The following is a 14,647-nucleotide window of genomic DNA, read 5'->3' as shown; positions in this document are numbered from 1 at the left end:
CAGGCACTTATCCTTTCCTTGTGTCACTGCAGTGCTCTTAAACTGTCGCAAGAGTTCACTGCTGCTCCTGGTGACTATATATTTTGTCAGATATGAGGTTAATGTAAACACATACTTCAGTCCACATATGACATGCAACTTCCATGTCACTGGTGCATTTTCTATGCCATCTACCATAGCCTTGCAGGAAAGTAAAATACCCCAATAGGGGTGACACAAGTTTTCACATTATCATTTTAGTTAGGATCAAAGCATACACCTTGTGGTACTCAACTGTAGAACACAGTCCTAATGCCAGCAAACTAGGTTCCAGAAAAAGCAGAAATATCTTGAGTGACCATTTAAAAAAAAGCTGATTTTGTATAATTGCCAGGTGGGATTTTTTTTTGCTGTTAAATATACAGATTCGCCCACTTAACACATATAAAATGATAAAGTTTAAATATGTTTACAAGCCTGCATTAAATATAACTCTAAAGACAGGTACTATAAGTACAACAAATTATAGTGAGTTCAGACCTAAAATAAATTACAAGTGAGTCATAGGAAATCACAATGTCACATGGAATATTTAAAAATAAAACACTGATAGTACTGTGCTCCCAATTATACACTTAGGTCTCCATTACAAGGAGCCTGGCTGGGCTTTTGCACCGTCTTAACCCCAATACAATGTGGATGCACAATTTAAAATGTGTGGCAATTATTGCGTGTTAGAAGTAATTTCCTTTAAAATAGGGCTTTACAAGTGGATTTTGATGCTTTGCGCGCGTATTGCCATACGTCTCGTAATTTTGATTGCTGTGTAAACAGTAGTTTGCACATGGATCGAAAAATGGGCGACTTGTAATAAGGACCTTTTCAGGTACAGAGGTTGGAGATCTGAATGTCACCAGTATATTACCACAAGGATGAGACCATGGAGTACCTTAAGAACACTATGGCTAACTGTGTGTGCTACCCATGTAAATACCACCAGGCATTCTCTCCAGGCACCATCGCAAACCATTTTCACACTGTGCTGAGCTGTACCTCACTACATTGTGTACCACAATACATCTGTACTATTCATGGAATGCTATTTCTCCTATGGTTTATACATGTGATGCTAAAGGGGTCTATGTGGGCTTTGGCTAGCCACTGCTGGATGTAGGATGGCCTCTGTGCCACTTTCGATATTTATTTCAATATTATTTTGAAATTGTGTGTCATATTCCAAAAAGTGAAATTAGTAGAAAAAAACTTTAGGAAAAGTATGAATGAAAATTGCATTTAACGGTGTAAGTGTCCAGAACAGGGAGACCTCTCTTGTACAGATGAACTCACACATAACCAGAAACATAACACCTACTGCACATGCATGTTACAATAATCATATCCTTGTGTTACACGCTTTAAAATTAATGGGAAGCAAATAATAATTAAAAAAGAGTAAATAAAATGGTTTATTCCTACAGTCATGCCATATCCTCCTTTCAACCTGAGTGTATCCCACTCTGACGGTTACAATTTCTCTTGGAATACAAAGTATGAAAGTGTCGAGCATTACTTACTGCATGGTGAGCTGGAATATGAGTTGAGCTACAGGAAGGAAGAAGACTCCTTGGAGGTAAGAATGGGAATGGACATATTGTAGTTTCTACTATTGAAACTGCTTTGTACTTGATCCCTTTGATTTGTGTACATTAGCAATTTAATTATGATTCTTTAAAAACCAAGACTCTTTGTAATTACAAAGAATGGATTTAGAGAGAAATACCTTTATAGACAATTCAGTTCTGAGAATCTTCAACATCATTTATTCACCTAACATTAGAGAGGTTTTTCCAGAAGACAGTTGGACCAAATGTATGTGCAACAAAAATGTGTCATGTTTTAAGCTTACCATCACCCTACCCCTAGACCTAGCTCTAAATTGAACTCAAGTCTTAATCCTGCCCTTTAACTTGTCTTAAATATAAACCTAAATCTTACTCTGCTCCTATTTTTAAATCCAAAACCGTATTAATTGAGCAATGACATTAGCCTTCACTCTTATCTAATCCTAATCCTAAACTTGAATTTAAGCATGACTCTAATTATTTCCTTCTACCATAACCTTATGCATTGTACTAACCACTAGTGTATCCCTTTTTGGATTACTTATTCATTTATTTTTATTTTTCTGTCTAATCAAGTTATTGTTCTGTGGTCAAACGTTTAATTTTAAAATGGCTTTTATTTTTCATTGGAGTTTCCTAAAATATTTTTTTCTTTTTAATAGTGTTTCTTTACTGCATGCTCTGTGTAGGTAATTCTCTGTAAAAACACGTTTCTGTAGTATTTTCTCTTTGGACGTATTTCCGTAATCCTGGTTCTCTGTACTGGCTTACTCCCCAAAAAGTACAGCTCATTTAGATTGATACTTAGATGGTCTATTCTGTTACAAAAATATTTGACTGTTGATGCTTCCTCTACAGTTACTGGGATTGAAGGTGGTCTCGGAAGATTAGGAGTAAGCGAGATTCATATGATATATATGCATGCGAGACATTTTCATATAGCCATTTAAATATAAATATTGTATATGGCCAGTAAGTATCGAAAAATCTTGCACATATAAGGCGCTTGTGAATCAATGTTGAATGCCCCTGTCCATAGAGTGTTTTGACAGTGTACTCCATGATTTATACTTGAATAATTCTTATTCCTTGCCAAGTTCCCTATAATGTGGTATTCTGGGCACTCTATCCCACAATGACATCGAAAAATAATAGAAATGTGAGTTCAAAGAGAGGGTTTAAGCACAGGCCAGATGATGTAATAGCCTGGCAATGTAATGGAGTTGATGGACTTTTTCAGTTAAATTTGAGTTTTTTCAGTCAAAGTAAACCTGCAAATATTTTTGCAGATTGGATGGGCAGAGGATTGAGATTGTGGCATACATCTTTTATTATTTAGCCTGGCTCATGCACACTATTCAGTTATTTCACATGCCCTCTAGGTTTTGACTGCTTTTCCTTTGAGGAGAGCATGCCCATAATTCTACAGAAAGGAATATAATATAGTGGCATACTTGGATATAAGCATATTGTAGTAATCATAATAATAATAAGAATCATAATAAGAATAGCAATAAGGTTTAGTAGACTCAATGTCAGGATTAATTCATAACAAAATAACAAGTGTTACAAAAACATAGAGTTTAACAGTTTATAAAGTTATATGTTTCCGTGGCCTGTTCCTAAATCAATGGCATTTATTTAGAATGTTTCTTCAATTTTACATTTCACTTCCTTTAATTTTTCCATCTTGCGCCCTGTGACTGAGAATCCAATGGAATACTCATGGTGGAATAGCAAAACCTTTTTGCAATTCTCACATTATCAGGCCTTAGACAACAGAGCCGAACAGAATGTAAAGCCACATAACCCACTGCTATAATACAGGTTACAGGGAATTAATAGTTTGGACAGCAGACATTTTTCACCAATCTTACAGGCTAATCATGGAATGCACTTCACGTATGGCAAATCAATGAAAACTTAAAGCACTGAAAAGTGATTAGTGTTCAGGCACAGGTTTAATTTTGATTGTAGGATCTGTGTAAGACTGGGGAATAGAGATAGAAATGTTGTTGGAATAACTTCGAGTGCCCTACTGGGCACTTTGAACATAAATTATTAACATTCATTGTTTTCATCACAAAATAGAGCTCAGAAAGAGAATTTGCAAGGCTATTACTCAATTTATATATTTGTTTTGAAACACGAGTAACAACAACATTCTGCAATTTAGGTCTCTTTTTGCATTTAACTCAGAGTTCAAAAAGATTTAAATCTTTGTGAAACTCTGGTGAAAACTTAAGCAATCAAATTCAACCAAATTTAAACTTGTTTGGTTCCCTTAATTATCCCATGGAAGCCAGAGCTTGGTTTGCAGCTGGCTGACCATGGAAAATCCTCCAATTTATAAGAAGGTGCTCAATCTGAAAAAATCACCAGTAGTAATCTACACCATAGTGCCAGTATGGTGGAATAAATTCCACTGATGGATTCTTCTCCTAATTAAGCAGTTCCTCCAGAAGCAGCAGAGGGTTGTCTGCTACAGCTCACTGATAAGTCAGGCTTTAATCTTGCAACATCCCCATATCTCCCTGTACGCAATGCGAATGTAAATATATGTGCTTATCTGTCTCAACTGTATGTCTTTATAGTCTCTGCAATCTTTCCCTATGGTCTTGTACTATGGACAGCACACCGCTTCTCTTCAGGGTCCGCAAGTGCCCTTTAAATATCCTAAATATATATCAATAGAAATAATCATATCAATTACAAATTATAACTGCATAGAGTTCAAGGAGTCTTGATCTGTCTGCTTTGGTCTGTCCCATTGATATCCAGATGAATGCCCCACTGAATGGTTCACTTCCTTTCATTTTAGTGCCCATGAGCAGCAGTTACCTTTTGGGTTCAGTCAGTTCAATGTTATAGTTTTTAATTCTTGTTTGATATCATTCAGTGTATTATCTCAACAACACCTGTCATTGCCATGTCAAGATGGCTCTCACCATTCCTTTGTCTTCACAGAACCAAAGAAGTATTTTCACTCAAGTGGACAGGAAGAACTTGCTCCTCGTTCAGACTTTATTTCAAGGTGGCACAGAATATATGTCCCGGGTACGTGCCAAGCCGAGAACCGCCTCTTTATACAAAGGCCGCTGGAGCGAATGGAGCCCTCCGCTGGTATGGAAAACTGAGGACAATGGTATGCAATGACCCACACATCATAACTTGGAGGAGACAGAATGTTAAAAACTTGATGTATTCTGATTAGCAGATGTAGTAAGGATTGTGCAACTCTGCAGCTCTGGGGTAATATGTACAAATAATATTAACTAAGAATTTTTTTGCAAAGACTGAAGTCCTGTTTCAATGGGTTGTATGTCAGAATATAGCACATAGAAAGATTGTCTGACATAAATATGCCCTATTATTTACAAAAATATTGCCCCATTGGGTGTCGGTTTTCTATTAGACCTTCGGAATGTTCTCCACTGAAGATAGTAGTGTGGCTCGGAGCCAATAATGACTTGTACAGACCTTCTGCTCCCACATTCCAATGTTTGTTTTCTGTTTCTCCCTTTTAATTTAGGCCATTCTACCCTCAGGTGGTTGAATGTTCATAGCATTATAGCCCTTCTGTAAATTATATTTATGGCCTAATGTTATGTCAGATGATATTGTGATCACTAAGTCCTGATACTATACATTCACAAAGGGTCTATGGGATGCTAAATCCATGATTATAATTTGCAGCTGGTGCTGCACGGAGCAGGATGTGTGAAAGCCACAGAGCTGTTTCTGCACAGTTTGGGAACGGCATTCCATTGTTCAAGCTACTGCAGTGTAGAACAGGCTTGTTTGTCAAATAGGGAATAAAACCACAATAGACCCGATTTCAGGACACACCGCCGGTTGTTCCCTCAAAGTCTCCCCACTGCACAATTGGATCTGGCTAAGTTGTGTTGAAAAGAATTTGAGTACAAGTTGCAGCTCATAAAAGCATCCCTTTTTGTTTAAAATATGAGTGCAGGAGCTATGAAGATGCTTTACAGGAGTCTTGTGTTGACTTGTGTATCTCAGTTTTGTAAGGAAAATAAGGTGCACAATTATGTTTGGATCTAAACAGCCACACACTAGTTTCTCCAGGGCACCGAACAGACCAGCTTGGTGCTGGGAAAATAGCACTGAATGTCATTATGTGTATTTTACACCAACTGGAATACTGTTTCCCAATGCCCGTCAGTAAAACCTTCATCATCGATGCACCAGCTTTTTAGGTCTAGGCTACAGTAGCTGTCTGTTGGCCAACCCTATTGCTTCCAATATATAAAGAGTGGGTTTGGGTCAGCCCTTTGCTCGTGATTGGATGTCTTTGTTGTCTATCACACTTCCTTGCTCCTATTTGATGGCGTTCCTCCTTATTCTTGTGTTTGTCCCACCCTGAAGGATTTTGGGATCACATTGTACTGATTTGTTGAGTTGTATCCTTCATTCTATCTTACACAACCATTCAAGCCACCTAGTAAATGTGCTCAATCTATTCCATTTGGTTTTGAATTTGCAGATGATCTTGCAGGAAAGATGTTGGTATTAAAATCTTGGCTACCTACCACAGCAGTCTGCCTCGTCGTTCTGATAGCACTTATCTTTGCCTACTGTCACGTGCCACAAAGGTAAGCTCCGGGTTTACACACTGATTGATTTTAAATGATATTACGGTAAGGTTTCCCTACAAGATTAGGGAATTTGTATGAAGCAGGGCTGAGCATTGTTTGGGTTGCACTGAAGGATTCCTAGTGCCGCGCGTACAGTTATTCGAGGACTGTCGTCATTGCCCATTCTAAAAGCGGAGCAATGCAGTGGACAGCCGAGGGATAGGCAAAATATCCACCTCCATATACTATTAAGATAGGTTTCCCAATCCTGAAATTGATCCCTAAAAAGTTTCATATCCCAATAATTAGGAAGCTGGAACTAGGCCACATTTCACTAGCTGCAAGCACAGTGTGTTATGAGGAATGCATTCAAAATTATGTGTTCAGAAGTGACAATACCCCAACACAGATAATTCCCTTCTGCTGGCAGACTGTACAAAGGGCTTTCAAGTTATACTCCTCCTGAGGGGATGATATCTAAATAGCCATACTTAATAGTAGAACAACAACGAAGGTGGACCATCGAGGCTGCACTTCACTTTCTGTTTCTTTTTGGTGTAGCCAAGTCAAGTCAAGTCAGGGACATTTGTATAGCGCACAAATCACATCCTAAGAGTCTCATGGTGCTTGCAGCAGTCTCTAACAGAGTAAAATAGAGCAATTAGTTTGAAAAAAGCCAGGTTTTTAACCTTTTACGGAAACAACCGTGTTCATGGGTGCTACGGAGATGAAAGGGCATTTTGTTCCATGAAGCGGGAGCCAGAAACGAAAACGCACGACCACCGTTTCTGGAGGTTCGTATTCTTAAGGGCATCAGCAAGAGTTCGTTTCTGGATCTAATTTCTCTTTGAGGCCGATACCATCTAAGTTTTTTGGACCAATATTTGGGGCCTTTATCATACATCTGTCTGTGGGCCAGGCACAGCGTTTTGAAGAGGATACGCTTTTTTACCTTTTTAAACAGACAGCAGAGGGGGTTTTTCGCAGGAGGTTAAGAACCAACCGGGCTGCAGTGTTCTGGAGAACCTGAAGCCTCCTCAGATGGTGTTCATTTATGGAAGCCAAAAGTGCATTTCCGTAATCCATCCTATTTATTATTAAACCCTGGACTAAGGGTTTTCGGGCCTGGACGGGGATCCACTTGAACATTTTTCTCAGACTGCGCATTAGTCCGAAACATATGCCAACAATGTTATATATTTGATTGTTCATGGACAGTTTATTATCCATCAGAAAACCCAGATTGCGGGTTGATTCCTTTGGTACTGGGCAACTGCCCAGATTGGTTGGCCACCAGTCATCTGTCCAGTGTTCTGCCGCTTTGCCGAAGAGCATGATTTCTGATTTACTGCCATTTAGTTGGAGGTGATTGATAGTCATCCATTCCTCAACCTGTATCAGGCAGTTTTTGAAACGTTGTTTGGTTTCATTAGAATCAGGATCTAGTGTAACTAAGATCTGCGTATCATCAGCATACGACAGAACATCAAAACCATGGGCTCTGATCACTTTGGCCAAAGCAGTCATATAGACATTGAAGAGCGTCGGGCTCAAAATAGAGCCCTGGACAACGCCCATCTTAACAGGTCTTTCACTTGCTCTGTTATTATCGATTTGGACCGTTGTAGTTCGATTGGACAAATAACTGGAAAACCATTTTAGGGCATTTCCTCTGACACCAATCTCCCACAGCCGTTGAATTAGAATGCGGTGGGAGATGGTGTCAAAGGCCGCGGACAGATCAAGCAGGACGAGGATGGTTGACTGGTGCTTATCCAGCGCCAGTCTGATGTTATCGACCACCTTGACCAGTACTGTTTCTGTACTGTGTTGTGCCCTAAATCCCGATTGGGAGGGATCCAAAAGTCCATGATTTTCAAGATGACTCACAAGCTGCTTGTTGGCAATGGATTCCAGCATTTTCCCAAAGTATGGAAGTAGAGAAATGGGCCGATAATTTAACAGAATGTTAGGGTCAGCTGTGGGCTTTTTCAAAATGGGCCTAACTTTAGCTGCTTTCCATATTGTTGGGAAGTCGGCATACGTGAAAGATTTATTAAAAAGGTTTGTAAGATGTTCCACCAATACCAGCGCAAGTATGGGAAAAAGTTTAGGAGAAATGTGGTCGGTGGATGACCCTGACTTAATTTTCAGTCCGGCCGACAAGGTCACCTCGCAGTCACATTTAATAAATTCCTCTATGATGTACGGGGGGTCTGATGGTGATATACCCAGGGCATCTGACTGAATTGGGTTAGGATGAGAGGGAAAAGAGAGATGAATTGTGGTAATTTTATCCTCGAAGAATTGAGATAGGGCGTTTGTCCACTCCAGGGAATTCGGAATTTCTAATGAGTTGCTAGGATTAGTGAATTGCTTATACAAATGTGTACAACAATTCCTGTACCCGCCGCAGTTCGATACAACTGCAACGCAGAATAGAAATTTGAGTTTACTAAGGAATGGTGTACCAGTAAGCATCTTATCCACAACAAACGAGAGTAGACATAAGGACAGGTATTCCTTTTTATTCTTTCTTTTTTGTATTCCGATTTTTTATGTCCATACAAAACATCCAGTCAAAGCTTTTCGTTCAGTTAACACTTGAACTTCATCAAGGCTGTAAACAATACATATAGATTTACATATATATATACACATAATACAAAATAGACATATAACATGTAAACAAATATAAGGGTATAATAATATAATATAATATATAATATGGCCTTCCTTACACAACGAACTTAATGAACATTTAACTGGCACAAACAGTTAAGACAGTGAAACCTATATATTGACAAGACACAAATCTTTACCAAGATAGTATTAAAAGCAGCCATTCTACATTATACACAATAATAGCTACTCATAACCTCTTGGACAGTTATAATACACTGAGCCATACCACACTGACCAAAGTTTGTGTAGAATGAACCTGAAGAGTTTTTAAAAAGAAACAAAGCAGAAGGTAATACTGAGAGATTAAAACATTTAACATGTGTCCCCACAGATAATTGGACAAGGGGCCAAGTTATATTTCTAATATACATTTAAATAGTGCAATAACTCACGTGAAGCCTCTCTTTTTCTTCTTTTTCTTTTTTTTGGTTGATATCCCAACCCGTAGGCGTAGAGTGACAGCTTATTATATTTTTGGCCACTCTTTAAATGGATTTCTATACATGTACTCAGGATGAGTTGCATTACCGTGAGCCCTTAATGTGGGTGCCTTTGTCAGATGGCTGGGGGTTCAGTACATACTCTTCACTGGTACCATTGCATCTGACCATCCTCCTTGGATACTTTCAAAATGGGCTTTTATATGTGTACTGACGACGTGTTGCATTTTTGTGGATCCCTAATATGGGCACCACTGCCTACCAGTTGTGGTTCAGTACGCATCGGTGCCGCTACATATGACCTCCTGGGTTGACATTTAATGTATGCCAGTGATTATTAGCAATTATCATTTTGCCAACACAGGCATGATGAATAGGGCTTCCTCCTCTGATTATATTCTACTATGCCAGGTATGATGGAATATGTTAAATAGCTTAGCCTGCTTTCTCTTGTGCGGCAACCCGCACTCTCATCATGTATGATCTTTCCACCCTGGCCACCGTAGTTTGCCTGAACATCAGTGACATGTCAGCAGCTCTTCCCATTATCTTTTGTTTACGTGGCCTTTTTTTGTTATGAGGTTTTGAACCTTTTGTTCGGTTTTTACGTTTGGGTTACTTTATCTTTATCCTTATTATTTTAATTCTTCTTTTCATTCTTGTTTCCAATTTTAAAATAATTGCCTCTTTATTATTTCTATTGCATGTTGCAGCGGACTCCCACGTTCCCTTGCCTGACTTCACCGTTAGGGCTTCGGGCTGACACTAGAGAATATTGGAACAATAGTATATTGCCCCTAGTGGTAAGCCTGCGCTATTACGCTGTTACCTCACCACCGACTTCTACTCACCGCTGGAAGATGGGAAAGAGATTTCTAGAGGCACTTGTGAGGCTATCTGCGGACAGCCCTGAATAGTGAAAAAGTAAGAAAAAAGGAGGTCAAAGACACCTTTATTTTCCCATCATGGCCTGACCCCATTGCCGATGCTTTGCCTGAAAAAACAGAAGGCCTGATTTAAAAGTCGGCAGAGGGAATACGCCATCACAAACAGATATCTCATCCACCGTATTACAATCCACATAGGATAGAATTGTGACGGAGTGTTCCCCTCCGCCGACTTCTAAATCAGGTCCAGCTTTTCGGAGGTGGTAGGTTTTGGGCGAGGAAAATAAAAATAACCATTGACAAAGCCAAATATCTCGTTTTCAAAAGGTAAATAATGACCGATTGTTTTTTCCAATGCTTGTTTTAAGTGCTGCTCCCACATCAAGATGCATGCGCGCAACAGGAGTTACAATGCAAACAATATGCAATGCCATGCGTGTGCATGTGCAAATGTATAGAATGCTATAGTATTGGTGTTTGTATAGCACATATTACCCTTGATAGACATGAAGTGCACACTAATGTCAATGGCATTAGAAAGTTCATCAGTCATAACAAATTGCAGTTTGTAATTCTGATTACAGGAGAAGTGTGGCTCACTGGTTAGAAGAGGCAGACCCTGAAGCAGAGGTCAGACCCGGGACCAGGGTTCAATTCCCGACGCGGCAGGGTCTTGAGCCCAAATATCCACGGACTCGATAATTCTCGATTCGGTGCCTACTCGAATCACGGGTTCACACTCTGCAGCTCTGGGCATTAGCTGCTTAATCTCCACTACGGCCCCCCCGCAGCGGGATGCCTGGCTTTCACCTTGGGGATGCCCAGTACGGGTATCTCACAGGGGAAAAAAGCCAGGACGGGTTCCCAAGTCAAGCGCCGAGATGCCTACGGGTAATCGAACGCATAATAATAATAATAATAATAATAATAATAATGATTATCACATAATTACCATGCGGGTTGTAACAGTCTCTCATGCCAGTTTCCATGCATTTGGTACAGTTTGCTGTCCTGATTATAACACAGTCACGGTTATGCCAGTTTTTTGTGCATTTTCTGCTGCTGTAACACCAAAAGAATCCTAGAAGAGCAAAATGGAGCCTCTTCCCACCATCCTGTGAGCCGCCATCTTGTGTGTTTACTATTTCAATCTCTAACTATCCTTCAAACCAACGTACCTTGGGACGGGGTGGGGGAGCACTGGACTGGGACTGGGATGTTTGCAGGAACCCAGACCCCAACAGATGAGCTGGAGAGGGTGGGGTGACCTTATAGACTTTTTATGTTGCTACGAGAAGGGACATTACTTCACAGAAGGTTACATCTGCAAAATGGCTTGGCTGATATAAACACTGATGGATAACACTGTGAGCCAATGCCTAAAGCCAGCAAAACTCTGTAGCCAATGACGAAAAGGTGCTGTCCAAAAGCTCCTTTCAGTATATGTGTGAATACGTTGTGTGCTGTGTGGTGCCTGTACTATGGTGACAATAGCTCTCATCACACAGCTAAAGCTGTCTGTGGGTAGGGGCGCTAGGTGGCGCACGAGTGGAATGGCCGCCATAGTGTGAGGCTCCCGCAGTCCGGCTGAAACTTTTTCATTTATCCTCTGTTCTGTCTCGTTATGCGCCTGAAATGCTGCGTGGAGTGGTAGCCGAATGTACGGAGAACAAGCGGTGCTAAAATCAGAGACATCTGCGAAGAACTGAGGTGGCTGCAGACATTGTGAATTGCCGAGCAGGCAGACGCCAGTAGTATTCTGGTACTGCGGCTGGGGTGCGGTAGACACGCAAGCGCCGCGGCTCCCACGTGGGCCGGTGCGCTTCACAAGATTTCGAAAACATTGCGGTGAGTCTCCCTGCGTGCGGTGCGGCATTGCCTGGGCCCTGAACTGAACAAATACAAGCCCCGCATTTGAAAGCGCACATTCTGATGGCGAGACATCAAGGAAATTAACGGGGAAAGGGCCGCATGGGACTTTCATCTGACGTGGATAATGTGGTGGCAATGAGCAGCAGACGGCAGGCGGCGGCTGGCATAATCTCACATTGGCAGTAACCCCGGGCCGCAAGAACTCTATTATGTGAAAAGGGGGCCCCGGGGACAGGGCTAAACAGGCGCACCCAACAGTGATTATGCATACTTACAGGGGGAGTGAATTGTATGCTGGAAAGTGTGCGTGAGGCCTGAAGCGCCAGAAAGGTATAAATACAAAAGATCACAGGGGCGGACTGGAGAGAGGAAGACGCCCGTGATCCCGCCGCAGACACACAGGACGAGTGCTATCGGGCCTACAATGCAGGCATTGAAAAACACGACAGACAACACTACGAGTGCCCGCCCCACATACGAGGTCTTACTATATATCATTAGCCTTGCGGCCACAAGAACTCACAGACAATTGTGGCGCCCAGTACGGAAGTGCTATACCACCTCTCCTCTCGCACCACACCCGCCATTGTAAGTCGCTACGGCTCCAAGACTCACGATGGGGAAACCAGACACGTGCCAACCATGACTTACCTTCGAGGCAAAGAAAAGCGTGCGTCAACAAACAACAGAGGCGGAAGATGGGGCAGAAGGGCCACAACATGACAAGCAAACGGAACCAGGCGACAAAGTGAAATCTATCCTATCAGAGGTACAGCAAGGCTTTGCAACCATTGCGGACAAGAGGGACACATTGACGACACGTATGGATGCCATTGCCCGTAAAATCGACGGCCACGAGACACGCCTAAAAGAAGCTGAACAACGAATATCGGAGACTGAAGACACCATGGCCCAAGTGAAAAATGCGGTGACACAGATGGATAAGCTGCTAAAAATCATAGTAGCCAAGAACGAGGACATAGAGGCAAGAATCAGACGGAATAATGTTCGCTTATTGGGCATACCAGAAAGCACAAACACGGGCAAGATGGAGGAATACATTGAAAAGTTGCTCATGACAGTGATCGGAGCGGAATTACTATCCCCACATTTCATTGTCGAAAGAGCTCATCGATCTCTTGGACCGCGGCCTCCCCCTGGAAGCGCACCCAGACCTATTACTGCGCGTCTATTGAATTATAGAGACAGGGACACAGCCCTGCACGTGGCAAGGGAGAAAAAGCAATTAAACTACAAAGGGGTGTCATTTACTATGTTCCCTGACTTCAACACACATGTACAGGAGGAAAGACGCAAATTCATTGCCGTGAAACAAAAACTGAGGCAAGCTCAGATAGACTATGCTCTACTTTACACATCAGGGCATCCAGATGATATTCACGAAGCCACAGCAGGTGGATGACTTTCTCAAGAAACTCAAGAGACAGAAGAACACGTCACCTGCGCCTGAAGACTCTCCAAGAGCACATTCATCAGATGTGGAATGAACTACTCAGGGATCAGCGAGAGATCGATTCGGCCATTTGACAACACAACATGAACAGAGCACCGACACGACCAAACCGAAGACCATAAGCCGTTATCCACCAGACATGGAAACTGTAATTGCAGTATGGACAGCGCATCTGGACAGGACAAAGACACAATGAATAGCCGGTCACCCTCGAAGCTTCTTCAGGGACTTGCTCAGCGATGCAGGCCTCCTTGACAGACAAGAGGTACCTGTGGGCCACCCGGCAGTATTTCCCCACATGGGTGTACCCCACGATTTTCTTTCTATTGACTTTGTTTTTGTTTATTTCTGTTCAAGTTAATTCATGGACTGGGTTTGATACCACTAATGTGTTTGACTGGGTTTTTGTTGCTGGGGAGGGGGGGACTGGATGTAACTGGCATAATTGGGACGCTTCAGTGGGTGAGGGGGGAAATGGAATGGGAAGTTCACAGCTTTAGCAACACTGGCAAGAGTTACTTGGATAGGAAATATGACTCCTGTAATGGGCATTTGTTGAAATTCTTAATGTGGCAAAGTAGTAGATATTGTGATGTGAGGTATTATGTCATCTCAGGAAGATAAATCTGTACTTCAGGTAATATCTTGGAACGTCAGAGGCCTGGGTGATCCCAGAAAACATAGACAGATATTGGCCTAGTTAGATAGGCAGCAGATACAAATGGCCCTGCTGCAGGAGACGCACATTCACCCACGGTCCCCAAACACATTTGCCTACTCCTCCTATGCCCGGGGAACAGCTATATTGATAAAAAAGCAGACGCCCTTTGTGTTCACGGGCGCATTGGAAGACCCACAGGGGAGAAATGTGATCGCATGGGGAACATTGGGCAGAGATTCAGTAACGATAGCGAACTGCTATGGCCCCAATGTAGATACTCCAGAGTTCTTCACTACCCTGTGGGGGAAAATACTGAATGTGGGGTCCACTCACATCATCTTGGAGGGGGGGGGGATTTTTAGGTCGCCCTAAACCCTGCGCAGGACAGGTCCAATACTGCCACGCATCATTATAATAATTCCCAAGAAG

The 14,647-nt window shown here is 41.9% G+C and overlaps 1 protein-coding gene across 1 annotated transcript in view; it reads left to right on the top strand.

Annotated features, from left to right (window-relative positions):
- IL21R (interleukin 21 receptor) overlaps positions 1-14,647 on the top strand; it is a 192,396-nt gene that overhangs the window by 105,400 nt on the left and 72,349 nt on the right. The window contains exons 5-7 of the mRNA XM_078664945.1: positions 1,458-1,609; positions 4,569-4,746; positions 6,109-6,217. Of these exons, the coding sequence (XP_078521071.1) occupies positions 1,458-1,609; positions 4,569-4,746; positions 6,109-6,217 (439 nt within the window). The remainder of the gene's footprint in view (positions 1-1,457; positions 1,610-4,568; positions 4,747-6,108; positions 6,218-14,647) is intronic.

The sequence above is a fragment of the Lissotriton helveticus genome, chromosome 10 (genome assembly GCF_964261635.1).
Source record: "Lissotriton helveticus chromosome 10, aLisHel1.1, whole genome shotgun sequence".
Classification (NCBI taxonomy): domain Eukaryota; kingdom Metazoa; phylum Chordata; class Amphibia; order Caudata; family Salamandridae; genus Lissotriton; species Lissotriton helveticus.
Note: the sequence above shows the minus strand (reverse complement) of the source record. Positions and strands in the feature narration are given on the sequence as shown.